This window comes from Branchiostoma lanceolatum, chromosome 9 (assembly GCF_035083965.1).
Source record: "Branchiostoma lanceolatum isolate klBraLanc5 chromosome 9, klBraLanc5.hap2, whole genome shotgun sequence".
Taxonomy (NCBI): Eukaryota; Metazoa; Chordata; class Leptocardii; order Amphioxiformes; family Branchiostomatidae; genus Branchiostoma; species Branchiostoma lanceolatum.
Genome location: NC_089730.1, coordinates 13,361,127 through 13,375,370, shown reverse-complemented (window position 1 = coordinate 13,375,370; position 14,244 = coordinate 13,361,127). Strand labels below are relative to the sequence as shown.

The window sequence follows — 14,244 nt, the reverse complement described above, 5'->3', positions numbered from 1 at the left end:
ACATCTATCTAAAGTTAGTTCCTACATGCCTCCTTGCAACATGTTATCAAACTGCAGCTGTGCAAACTCACACAAGTTCAAGATTTTTGAACTTGTTAGCCCTATACCATCTCTGTTTTCAACATTGTCATTCATGTCTATCTGATGGAGATATTACAGTATTCAATGATGAGCATGATTGTCAAATTTCAGTGTTGCATTTCCCCTTGTTTCTTCACCAACCTATGCATGACCTATTGTGGCCACACGCTTAGATCCCCATTATGATGTCCCCATTACCATTCCCTCTATCTGCTCGTAGGTGACAAGACTAGTAGATTATAAGTGGGCTCATAGTTGTGCGGTTACGTGATCTCCAGGATCTATTGTGCACTTTTTTCCCTAATATCAGAAACACGTTTACGTGTAAGTTCTCTCATACCTTTAACATCTTCCCAATACAATGTAAGTTTATTGACGGCCCATCCTTTATTTCTCAGATATTAGCATGAGATTCTGCATGTTCTTTGGTTATAGTAGGTTTAGGGAAGCTTTCTTGATGAGATCAAGAGGCTACAGGCAGAAAATAAACGCTAAGTGGAAATAATAACGAGTTGGGATATGATGTATTTTAACCTCTGAACTGCCCATCACGCAAGCGTACAAGAACAAAATCCACATAAAATCGGGGCTTTGATGTACCCCAGATAGGATACATTCCGCGCTGTATGAGGGTGATAGTTTGTGTACAAACTACATGGCGGAGTAGAAAGTGCAGTAACCACCGTTCCTAATCTTGCCCAATTTCTGCAGCTGTTCTTCAAATTCGCACTAAATGTTAAAAAGGGAGATTTACATGTGTACAGAACTGATATGATTCTTACATCAAGGTTTGTTACAAAACAACAACATTTCTGCAAACAATAAGAAACAGAAAGTCATAAAAAACAAGGACAACGATCATATGAAAAGTAACAAACTTCCTTGTTTATTAATAAGTAAAAGTTACATAAACAGTACAACCCTACTAAACTTTTTTTGGTCTCCCTTGCTAGAATGGAATGTATACATGTTGACTACAGAACTCATTAAAAAACATACTGTGACATCCTGAAACAGTTTTAGACTGTACCATGCAGCTTAGCGAGTTTCCCTACCATTTGTGCTGTTGTCTTGTTACTTAATAGTTCCCGAACTCAGATCCATATCACAGTGCAACAAAGTCATAACGCATACATTGAAGTACATGTATACATTTAACACTCCTATGAAAGACGCTGTCAAGTTATCCATATGGTCCCATCTCTGTTGCTTTGTGATCTGTCGGTTGCAGATTCAAGGCAAAAAAAAAAGATGTCACTGAACTAAAAAGGCTTTATGAAATGACAATGTCAATCCAAGAGTTAGCAGTGTTGTCAAATGGTACAGTTGTAAAGTATATGCTAACATGGCATATAATTATCTGCATTGCACATGCATACAAGTCCTGATCTTTTGTTTCGTAACTGTACCATCATATAACCATTACCCCTATTTCTTTGTCCTTGTTCATGCTACTTTTTTCTAAATTGAGGTAAAGCATACTAAGTAATAAAATTGCTACAACCTGTAACTTAATGCTGCTACTAACCTTTTGATGTTGCATACAAATCTACAACTAATGAAAAATATGGTCTTTTTTCAAACATCAAGTTTTTCTCTAGAGATTTTGTAGGACTTTTCAATAAACATCTGACAGCATGCACAATTTCATGAAATAGTATCTTTTAGGAAATATTTTTCAACTCTTCGGCCAATATACATATAGTTTTCCACCCCATAAAAACTGTAGTCTATTTTGTTTGTTTTCAGGAGTGAGAAAGTAGTAGGAGAGAAGAACAACTTTTCCTGACATAACTGACAAATCAAGGTTTTCCTTGGACAAATTAAGCAGAGAGGCAAAGAATATTGCAGCAAAAGTGTGTTTGATTCTTTTTCATCTACTTGCTATCGACTGACAGTAAAGCTTTATGGTTTGAATAAATGTACAATAATACTTCTCCTATACGTTGAAGAGAAGTACAAATGAATAATATTGCACTAGCAAAAGAAGTTCGAAAAGAGTAGGTCTTTGGCCAAAGATGACAAGGGATAGAGACATTTATGTGGATCATTGCAGAATCAATGCATTTGCCCCAGAACACTGCTGCAACTTTTCTTTCCAAGCATTAATAAATGTATTAGTATTGATCTATTTGATGAATAGACAAAAATGGGATGCGCCAATGAGAACCTTAAGGGGGCTTCCGGTCAAAAGGTATTGGACAAGCAGCATTTTCTGAAAGGTCACAATCCCTATACTGCACATGTGCTTTACCACTTTAAGTCCCCATTGCCATCGGAGAGTCAGTGCCATGGAATACACATTCCCGATGCATTCATACTTGGTACTAAGTGTATAGCGAATGCATACTATAAGAGAATTCAGATAACAGTTTCTCCCTCAGCTCTGGCGCTCACTTACGCTCACCATCCGGTTTACCAACTGTTCCTCCATGTCTTGCAAGGGTAAGACATGCTTCCACTTGCTTAAGAAAAAACCCAGACAAGTCTTGAGGAGTTTACTACTGACCCAAACCCGCCTGACTACAGATCTGCCCATCCACAAACAACCCCTGAGGACACCCCTGGTTCCACATCGTTCCCTCACCAATGACAAATACTGACAGACGCTTTGCAAACTTGCTTCAATGATTGATAAAAGCTTATTTGGAATTGACCCCCAGTGCTGAGCGCGTTTTCTCGTACACTACGTAGCTAATGCTGACAGCCGGAGCCACCTTCATGAAGTTGGGAGCGATGCCACGGTACAGCCCTCGCAGTCCCTCGTCCTTTATAATACCTTTGAACAGACCAGCCATGGTGTCTCTGCCAGGGATGGGGGTGGCTGGAGGAGAGGAAAAGACAATCAGGATCATATTCCTTCAGAGATCCTTCTTAGTACCTATCAGTTTTTGAAAGGGCATCTTATTTCAACGGTAGTAAAAATCTTATTCTCAAGTACAAATGTACTTCGCTCTGTGTTTGTATACTATATCTAACATTTAGCTTGAAAGATATTGTATGACTTTGATTCTATGAGATAGCACAATGTTTAAGGACAATACCATACATTCATAATACTAATTAACACATTTAACAGCTACAAGTTTCTTTGCTGTTTAAGTAACAGGGTTTACTTTTACAGAGAGAGGTTCTAGCCCTTCCCCTTTAATGAGCTCAAGGCACCTTCTCGAAAAGGAGACCTTCATTGCAGGTCCATTCCAAAAGACAGGTGCAGCCCCAACCAAGATGTCCCCAACCCATTCGAACCGGGGTCTCAAAGTTACCCCAAATAATTGGAACCAGGAGCTCAACTGTGAGGCTGCTACCATTTGAGCTATAGAAACCTCCCTCTGTCAGCTACACTAAAATAACCAAAATTTACTTTACTCTGCACTCGATACTTACTTTGCGCCTGCAACCTGGTGCGGATGAGAGCCAGTGGGTAGCTTGCCAGCTGTCCGCAGGTGCTGGAGATGGTTCCACACGCCAGCAGCACCATCACACCCGGGTTGGGCTGGTTCTTGTTCTTGGCAAGGTACATGTTCTTCAGTGTCTGGTGGGGACAAGAGTGGAAATCATTCGTCCTAATATCTTGTGATGTATAATACTTATACCAGTCTCAAAGCCAAGCTGACTTGACTGAAACTGAAGTTGAGAAGTAAATAGTATATTGTGTAATCTTCCTCACTTGCCCTATATATGTATAGAATAGAAAGTGTAGTTCAGGTCCCTCCTGTCCTGTAGATGCAAAGTCCTAAGATCTATACATTAAACCCTGACACAAAAAAAATCATTGTACTATTTGTCTCAAATAGTAAAAACCAACAACCCTTAAGAATAATCTCTTACTATCATCTTATGACACATCTGTCCAATCATTAGCTTGCCAAACTGGACAGCTCCTTTCAATGGAAAAGCATAATTCATTAAGTTAAACAAAGAAACTACGGCAACAGCAGAGGGCCCAAAAGGGACCCTTGTGGGACATGACCTGTCAAGGCAGGCTGTAACCCTGGAAGATGGACTTGCATCACTTATATTAAGTTGCGATGTTGTAAAGGAAAGAACATGCACAGATAGAACTACAAATCCACCAAATACACATACATATATAGCGACATCTATTAAAAGAATGTTCAAATGTAGATCATGCATTACACACATACAAATGTACAACACCATCACCACAGAAGGGATGTGATATACATGTAGAAGAAAGCTACTGCTAGACTCATAATGGGTATAACTTAATGTAGATACAGGCATGGCTCTATATAAAAAAAAGATAACAGTCAAATTGTAAACATACAACATGTACCAAAACATACCCCTCTCTAATCTAGTCTGACAAAATCAATCTTTTCACTGGGTAAACCTTTCCTGCTTCCATATGATTGTTGCTCTCAATGCACCATTCGAACTCAAATTTCCTTCAAATATCCTATACCTAGGATGTGGCTTAGCATAGCAATCATGCTGTCAATCCATGCATATGAAGGCTTAATGGTGGCATTGAAAGCACCAGTATGCATTAGGGTGAATCGATAAGCTTATAACAAACATACTGTCCTGTTGAGGGTCCTAAAAGTTATTATTCACTTTCCTGAACAGTAAATTCTAGTTGTTGAAAAGGAGAGACTGGAGTAAAAAAACTACATCATTGGTGATAGAATGGTAAAAAGGGAATTCAAAGAACGTTATTGGCATCCTTGTCTTGTACCTAATGTAATGGGTATCATTTTAGGAACTTTATTGAGGATAATGTAAACAAGGCATTTTAGCCATAACCTCATATATTGAACAATATAGAACAATATCTGACTCGAAACAACTGAAAAAAACTCAAGAAGATTATACCTTTTTTTTTATTAAGTTTGAAATGCTCTCAAGTCTAAAAGTCAAGAAAAAAAGTTGAAGAAGAACTTGATACTGAAATCTGGACCCCAAACCTACCCCGTCCTCTTTCTCATCATCTGTTTCCTGCGGTTCGTTTCTCCTCTGCCATCTCTCCGAATGTTGAACCCACATAATCTTTAATGTCTTTAAGGCAGCAGCAGTGCGTGAGAAGAAGAAAAAGAACGGACGTCACAGGTGAAAGATGCTGGCGGGTTACTAAACTCACGTACACCCATGATGTACTACATGCGACTACAGAGGAGGGCATACAAATGAGACAGCGGTTAGAGAATGCCAGCCAGCTGTAGACATGAAAATAAATGTAGCACCCAAGTTACATGAAGCACCATTCCGACAAAAAAAGATGAACATTGTTTGTAACGAAATTAGTGGATTAAATGATTAATATTGAATTCTTAACTATAAAACAAAAAAAAAGGAGTAACCGACAAACTCGTGTTGTCCCCTCAAAACAATTCCCACCAACTTATAAAGAAGGAAATGAATAAAAAAAAAAGAGGAAAACATGAAGGAAAGGCTGTGACAGAGAAGAATGTGAACAAGCTTACAGCAATCAACATTTTGCAACAATGCCATTCGCTAACAATGCACAGCCAGGGCAGGAAGTACGATAGGGCATGGCAAAATATACTCCACTTACCTCATATATACACAAGTCTATCCCAGCGTAGGGTAGAACACCTAGAATGTTGGGGATGTACCCCTTGTAGAACGCACGCAGACCCTCCCGTTGGTAGATCTTGACTCCACAGTCCCACATCCCTGAGTACTCCCCAGTTTTACGGATTGCAAGACGTGTTTTCAGCACCTTTAAGAGGAAGGTTTATCATCAGTACACAACTTACATGTAAGTATTCTTGAAATACGTCTTTTGACATTCAAAAGCTTAACTGATCTCTTTTTATCAACCACTTTACTCCTGCATGTTACATCATATACACTCCGTGTAATCTCAAAGCAGATCTGTTGGAGGCAATGACAGTATCCAAAGACCAAAAGCACTAGTATGCCCTTTGGATACGGTCATGGCCACTGATAAATCTGCTTTGAGATTAAACTTGTGTACTATGCTCTGTTTAGGAGCAGTTGACCAGACCTTTCACAGCTTTCTACATTGCATTTTCTTGAAAACTTGTGATTTTAGAATGAACAAATGCCATGGCGAAAAAGCCTTACGTACCTCCATAGGATAGATGGTAGTTTGTGAGATCATGCCAGCCAGGGAACCTGAACAGAATCTCTCCACCACACCTAGAGAATGGCCCTCTCGTGTGAACAACTTCTTCAGCTGGATACATGGAACAAACATGCAACAAAGTCAGCCTTTAATACACAGAACATCAAGACAATCCTGACTCTAAACTTATAAGAACTGTACACAGCTTTCATAGACATGTGGTCTATCTTAAGGAAACCTTCTTTTGACAAGACTGGGACAGAAGGGACAACAGTTGTCATGACATGTTCTGAACATAGCATGCAACCATTGGCCTTAATGTTAAGCAAAAAAATAAATGCATATCTTATGATTTTACTCATAAATTCCACCATTATCACTTTTTCATGGACATATATTATGTTGTACAGCTATAGACACAAAATCACAATTTCGAATCAAAAAGTGACGTAAATGGTGCTTGTCTTACTCACCCGTTCGTACGCCATGAACTTGATGGCACTCTCCGGAGCGATCTTGAGAACATTCATGCCGTTTCCCCGCCATAGTCCCTTAACGCCTCCCTCCTTCAACATATGTTGGAAACTACCCCATATGCCCCCCCTCGCTACGTTTGCTCCATGCACCTAAGGAAAAACAACATTGCTTTATCAGAAATTTCTACTTCATATTCTGTTTTCTGTGTATTACCTTTTCACAAACAAAAGTACAGAATAAATTGAAAAACAGAAGAAAATACCAAAAGTGAAACAAGTATCACAGATCCTAATAAGACAGAAACTATCAAAAATATTCAATTGAAATGACCGCTGTTAGAGTTGCAGACAAATTGGAAGAAAAATACTCAGGGCTCGAAATACCATGGAGCCCTGGTTAAAGTTAAAGTCCTCCCCGCACCAGACGGTGCATAAGGCGGCGCCCATCTCCGTTTTGGCAGCCCCGGGCCAAACAACTTTGTGCAAGTCACTACAGCAGGGGGCTAGTCTACTGATACTGGTACATATTGGAGGTTACAATAACATATTGAGAAGAGAGAAGTCCTATTTTACCTGTAGTAAGACCTTGAGTCTGTCCAATGGGGCTGTACAGGTTCTGGACACGGCACCAGCTGTACCACCTGCAACCAGCTGTCTCCACCACATTCCCGTCACCTTCTCCTCCTCCGTAAACTCATCTGGTACACACAGGTTCTCCCCGATGTCTATGGACTAGAACAGAACAGAACACAACACTACAGGTAAATACATGGATTTGTCTGGTACACACAGGTTCTCCCCGATGTCTATGGACGAGAACAGAACACAACAGGTAAATACATAAACTCATCTGGTACACACAGGTTCTCCCCGATGTCTATGGACTAGAACAAAACACAACAGGTATTATTTCTGGCATGCAGCTTCCCTCCCCTCTGCTTTGCATCTTTACAGCAGCCTTCCCAACGGGGCAATAAAGCAAATTTTGTGCAAACTGCTTAAGACAGCGTCGCCAGACCTGCTAGGGATAGACAATTAGATGAAAAACACAACCATGGGCTCACAGTTGTCCCTATGCTTCTGCCTTGTATGAGTGTAGTAAGACAATGATCACAGCAGCTATGGAAACTGTAAGTGTAACTCTTGCTTACCACAGTATGTCTCCAGTACTTGACAATGTCTTTCAGGTCAGCGCTGGGATGCAGTAGAAGATACTCCCTCCACTCATCCCAGTCTACTGTCAGGGTGCCATCCTTGTCCATACTGTAGCAACACCAGTTTTAGTGCTAGTTCTCATCTTGTATTTTACGAAGACTTGAAACTTTCTCCAAATGATTTATTTGGCTTAACAAGTACTTCTGACTGGTAGCTATGTTTATGAATGTGATGCTACTGGTACAATTGTATATCTAATCATTGATTTGGGTAAAAAATCTAAATCATAGTGTGAAGTAGCAATTTAAAATAATGATTCTTTCAAAGACTGCATTTCTGCTCTCTTACTTTGTACTTAACCTTCTCCCTGCTACCTATTCCTATACCTTAGCATGAACAAGGTTAAACATCAATCCTGCCTTTTAGAAATAGAATACACCATGGATGTATTTGGCAGTGGCTTTGCTCCAAGCCATCACAAGGCCCTCCAGGTATATGGTACTTTTTTGTACTTGAGGCTACTGCAAGATATTCAATGATGTATTCTATTTTATTCTATTTTATTCTATCAATTTTACAGCTTAGCCATGAAGTAAAGGGTGAAAACTGAAGTGAGGGTATGAAGGTACATGTATTCACCATAAGAAGGAAGGGAGGTCGGGAGGCCTAGCGATAGTGTTCTGACTATGAGTCAATGAAGGGAGGAGAGATGATGGGAATGGCATGTTAGATAGCAAAGGAAAAGAGGGAGTAGCATAATGAAAAGCAAAAAAAAAATACCGGTATCTGAAAGAAATAGTTCAAGTATCCTTTTACAAGTACATTAAGTGATGTATGTTAAAGAATAGAGTAAAGAAAGCAAATAAAGAAAGTAACAAAAAGGGATAGAAAGAACCATGTTACCAGCAGTGGCATACAGCATTAGGGAAAAGAGTAAAGAAAAAACTGAAAGAAAGAAAATATGCCAAATCATTGACATTCAAAAAACCAATGCATTTAGTAAGCAACGCAAATGGGTGGGCGAGTTAAGTGGATTAGTTGTTGGGGTAGGTGACTTACTCTGGTCATACATTGATGAAATTTAGAATCTAGAAATGGTTAACTTTCCAGATGTGGACAAAAATATGTTAGCTCATATCATCCTTGAAACAAATGAAGGACTTACAAAAGACGTAACAGAAACAAACATGCAGACAAACAAACATAAGCAGGCCACCGAGATATTCACCATCTGCAAGCACCAAAGACGGAAGTCCCCTGAGCAAGAAAAGTCCGCAAACGCAAAGTAAAACTGAGGGAAAACCATGCAGCATACATTAGGTATTACCTCAACAGCATGATTTAGTATGAGGCAGAATTTTGTTTTGAAGACAGGTTTGGCAACATGTACAAGAGTTTATGACAGTGTAGCATTTAGCAAAGAACTTAAATAGCACCCAAAGACCACTTAGTCATCACCCTGAATTCTTAACAGTTAACAATTATGATAACGTTAGAAATCATAGCTTATCATCGACAGGGACTTGCAAGAGTTATATACAGCACAGATTAGCACAGGCAGCATAAAGTAACAGAATAATCATAGCATGAACTGTTTATACTGTAGCATAAAGGGTGGATATGATCATAACAGTGGTAACAGTAAGATATGAAAGAGAAAATGTGAGGTTCTCGCTCCTCTTTCTATCTTATGCTCAGATTAATTCTAAGTTTACCTCTGCCAAATTTGCTCTATTTTCAGTCATCTACCATTAGCTTTCTTTGCTTGAGTTTTTCTCATAAAAAACAGCTAGGACTAAACTAAGAAAATCTGTCGACAATGTGCTAAATTTTCTCAGCGTCTGGTCCTAATGCCACTTACCTTTTCATAATCCTGTTGGCTTCTGACTTGTCGATGTGCACCCCCAGCCCCTGCAGTGCTTCTATGATTTCCTCGGTATCTATACGTCCTACAAACACACACAACACCGCACTAGTTTAGCTACAGCCAGGGACCTTATAGTTTGCTATCAAACCTGTGGAAAACATCTGTACTCTCCAAGCAGATGTAGGGATCCAGCTCAGTCTCAGTGCTTTACACCAGTGAAGAGTTAGAGGTGCGCTGGTGTTTGTCAAGTGGACTACCTCTACTACAAATACATACTAATTAATGTAAATGTTGCAAAAACACTAAGACTGAGCTGGTTGCTTACATCTGCTTGGAGATTTTTTGCAAATAGCGGTACAACTTTAGGACAAAATCTGAGGCCTAATCAAACTGTAGTTACAAAAAGGCAGTGTAGAAACAGACTGTGGTTGTCTTACCATCATTGTTCTTGTCTAGTTTGTCGAAGGTGAGCTTGAGTTTGCGTTGGTGTTCTGACATGTACTTCACAAACTCTGCAAACTCTATCTCTTCATCGTCATCTTTGTCACTCTTCTTCAGAATCTCCTGGAAAAAAGGATTTTGAAAATTGTATTCGTTTTTCCTAAACCTTAAAAGTAAATTAACAGTCTTAGAGATTTAGCTACATGTATCTGTAATTCATTATGTCCAATTGTAACCTATTATAAACAGAAGAGATTCTATCCGTCAGTAGTTTTATCAGATTGATAAACAATTGTACAACCAGTATACAATTACCAAGAGATTCTACATTCACATTGTTACGATGTATGAACTATGATGATGATCAATTCAACTATCTCCCAACCATGAACTCATCTATGCATAATAAGTCAGCTGGAAAATTCAGCACATCTGTCCCCCACCCCAGAAAATAATGTACAATGTACTATTCCCACAGTAGTAATGGAGGTTATGGAGGTCACCCCTATACTGTAGCTACCCCATCCCATTAACTCCAACTTGGATCAATATTAGGGTGGTGATAAAGTAGGTTATTCTGCTGTACTGTAAGTGAAAAGAGCAAATTACTGCACACCAGCCCTTTTGTGTTGAATACTAATGGCACAGCTCTCTTCTATCATGTATCATCATAACCCACTTCTGATACAAGCTCTTTAACCTCCTTGCTGATACAAGCCAGCTTTGAATATCAACAAATCCTGTATATGTATGGTGTGGGGCTCAGCAAATCCTGGCAAATTTTATGGTTGTATGCTTGTAATTCAAATCCGAATGTCCCATTTTATGTAGTTTAAAGATACCTCTCAGCTGCTGGTTCATCAGAAAAGTCGCTTGTTCCAAAGTCACAAATGCTTTTCTTGCAAGTCAGACTGGCAAGAAAAGCATTTGTAAATTTGGAACAAGCAACTTTTCTGATGAATCAGCGGCTGAGAGGTATGTTTTAACTCCACAAAAATGTCATTACGGTAATCACTTTGCGTTTTCATGTTGACCTCTTCGCTGCAAACTTAAAACCACAGCAAAAATGCTAGTTTTGTCTTCTGCTCACCTACCTCATTGTTTCAGCCTTGAAATTAAAAACAACGCGAACACTCCATTTTCCCCTACCGCGAAATTGAATCCCAGCCAACTTAAATGCATTAACAGTATATATATGTCAGCGACAAATCCCAGCTGTTCATTAAAATGAACCACTAAAAAAAGTGGTGTGGCAGCACTTGAGGCAATTGACAATATTTGACTGATGTGGGTGGGACCAAGGGATTAGACTATTGTCTTCAAAGATGGCTTTATACATAGATTACAGATACAGTTTACTCAGAAAACACTACAAGAAAAGGTGAAGAATTTACATTGCACTGTATTCCCAAAGGAATTAGATAAATCAAGGAGGATTATAAACAGACAATGATGAAGCCATGCAAAATATTGGACTCTTCAGCGATCGTTTTCATTTTCACAAATATCTTGCATGCATTAAAAGGGCTAAAAAGAGAACAAAGCTTGATTGCAATGTAGAAACTGCCTATTAGTAATCTCTAAGGCTAAGCAGATATAGAAATCAAAAGGCCAATAAAACTGCTTTTGCCCTTTTCATACTGTCTTTGCCACTGATAGATCTGCTTGGTCCTCAGAAACAATACCATACACATGTGTAGTTCTTTCATCATAGTTTATGGCACTCTCATTCCTATCCAGCAATCTATTTAGCAAGCAGATTGACCACATTCATTAATCTAAAGACTACAGGGAAGTGCACTCCAGTCAACCAAAGGTGGTTATATCAATAAGCTATGAAATCAAATATCTATAGATCTATAAATCTCTCTGGTATTGGCCTACAACATGTTGCAAAGTCTTGCCCCCCAAAAATAGACCTTGGAGCAAATGCACATGTGATGAATGCAGAATATTTCTGCCCTGATCATGATGTGATATATCATATGGGGAAAGGGCGTATAGAAATAAAGTAGGTCACTGGAGGCAGGGCCGAATTGCTGTCTATATACTGGGCATATCATGATAGCAATTTGGGGTTCCTTGACTATAGTTGACATCATGCCAAGACTGGTGATGAAAAGGGATAGAGTCCAGGAAGACTACTGGTGTTTTTATGACATAGATATGCCAATTACTTACTAAGTACCATGGTCATCAGTCATTGACATGTACCAGATCAGTGTTGACATGTGATATATACAGCTGTATCTTCAGGTCTAGCCGCGACGACTGTTGGTGGGCTTCTCTTACTTGCAGTCTTATACATTAGTACGGGCTAAAGTATAAGACTGCAAGTAAGAGAAGCCCTCCAACAGTCGCCGCGGCTAGTTCAGGTCAAACAATCACCTACTTATGATATGACATGTCAGCAATGTCCTGGTACAAGAGACCATCACCTCCAGCTGTCAACACTACCCTTGGCTCCATGTCAAGCTCTAAAGCTTGGAAGCCTGGAATCATGATCCAGTAAAGGGATGAGCGGCCTAAATTGGAATATGACCTTCCTACCTGGCCGAAAGGATCTAATCTAATCTAATCTAAAGGCCAACTGTAAGCCCAATATACAAATGTGACCCAACCATGGGGAAATTTTCTATATTTGGACATTACAATATCTCATTTGGGCAATGAAATACTAGTAGTCATTGTGATAACAATGCAGGAACCAAACCTCTGCTTGGAGATCATGAAAAAACAACACCTGGACTGTCCAGGTAGCTCAAGCATAACACTGTCCATCGGGATTTCCTCCCTTGAGGACTAAGACAAGAGTACTAAAAAATGTAATTGTATGTAGCAAACCCTGCACATTTTAGGACGGTTGCATTTGCCTAGATCTAGAATATTTTGAAATGCCATTTGATACACTGAGTAAAATTCTTGGATATGGTGTAATGATAACTTTGCATAAATTTTACACCTGTCCTGTCAAAAACGGGGTGTGGTGACTGAGGCACACCTACTCACAAATTCCTCCTCTATAAAAGGAGTTCACCTGCGCATCTGAACCCCTGTCAGTCATACATTTATGGATATAATCATAGGCTATGTAGCTGTGGGAATGTTGTTTCATGATTTAATACTGACCTGAGCGTGTTTCTCGGCCTGGTCGCTGTGCACGCCGAGTTTCTTCAGCCCCTCCCGCAGTTCCTCGAAGTCGATCCGCCCGTCTCCACTCGCGTCGAGCCGCTTGAACAGCTTCGTGAACTGTTCTTCCTCCTCGGCGGACAGCTCGTGAAGCTCCCGGGTAGATCCGTGGCCGTTCGCCATGCCGGACACCTAGTTTGATCGCATATTTGTTTGAGGAAAAATTATACAAAAATTGGACCAAGTTGCTGGATAGTTTTTTGCTCCCCTCCCACCGATTGCTTTTATTGATGAGCGCATGCGTGGAAAGGGAATTACCCACTGTGCAATTCGGTGCTCCAAGCAGATGTTAGGATAAAAAGTCATATCCTTGAACTTTGAACGGGGACATCTAGCCATGCGAACATGGGGAACAATGGGTTCTATCAATATGGATGGATCAAAAGTCATGTATTACAGTATTTATGGACGATTATGTAATAAAAGCCGACTGAGAAGCCGTGCGGAGGTAAACAAGGCTAGGTGCCAGGCTAGCTAGATTCCCGTGGTTTGAGAAAGTTGGGTAAACCAATATTCTCATTTATCTGGAGCGATGGGAGCTGCACCGTGTCAGAAAACATTGCGATCTTAAATTTTCCAAGCTTTATGGCCTTTCCAATAGGTCGGTGCTAAACTCCTTCAGTCAGGACATCCATCAGTGGTCATCAGTAGCCTGCCCGGCCCATCGGCCTCCGTAGTAACCACTGGCTCAATCGTTTCGATTGAGCCAGCGGTACTATGGAGGATGGTACCCAGGCTAATCCTTCAGGTGTCTGCTCGGCAAGCCTGCTGGACCCTCCTACACCCATGACACCCGACTCTTCCCTGTCCCCCATCAATGATCTCAGTTCAGCTGTGGAATCAATGAATTATATTACCTACCCATGGCTCCCATGACAGGTTATTGGATGATGAAAACAATTGCATACAAACGCAAAACAAGATTGGCAACATAAAAAGATGTTGCCATGGCGACGGTG

General features: G+C 40.1%; 1 protein-coding gene across 4 annotated transcripts; it reads right to left on the bottom strand.

Annotated features, from left to right (window-relative positions):
* Positions 1–944: 944 nt before the first annotated feature.
* On the bottom strand, positions 945–13,531 carry LOC136441266 (calcium-binding mitochondrial carrier protein SCaMC-2-like). Of its 4 annotated transcripts, XM_066437451.1 has the most exons (12): positions 13,226–13,531; positions 10,093–10,219; positions 9,650–9,737; positions 9,017–9,079; positions 7,785–7,896; positions 7,207–7,365; positions 6,631–6,783; positions 6,161–6,268; positions 5,621–5,788; positions 5,017–5,103; positions 3,469–3,616; positions 945–2,905 (listed from the first exon to the last, which is right to left on the bottom strand). In XM_066437451.1, the coding sequence occupies exons 1-12, from the start codon at positions 13,406–13,408 to the stop codon at positions 2,724–2,726; spliced, it is 1,578 nt and encodes a 525-aa protein (XP_066293548.1). In that variant the 5' UTR covers positions 13,409–13,531; the 3' UTR covers positions 945–2,723. The 4 variants fall into 4 exon arrangements, with proteins under 4 accessions (XP_066293548.1, XP_066293550.1, XP_066293549.1 ...); XM_066437453.1 differs by lacking the exon at positions 5,017–5,103 and having other exon boundaries at positions 13,226–13,530; XM_066437452.1 differs by lacking the exon at positions 9,017–9,079 and having other exon boundaries at positions 13,226–13,530.
* Between the last annotated feature and the right edge of the window lie 713 nt (positions 13,532–14,244).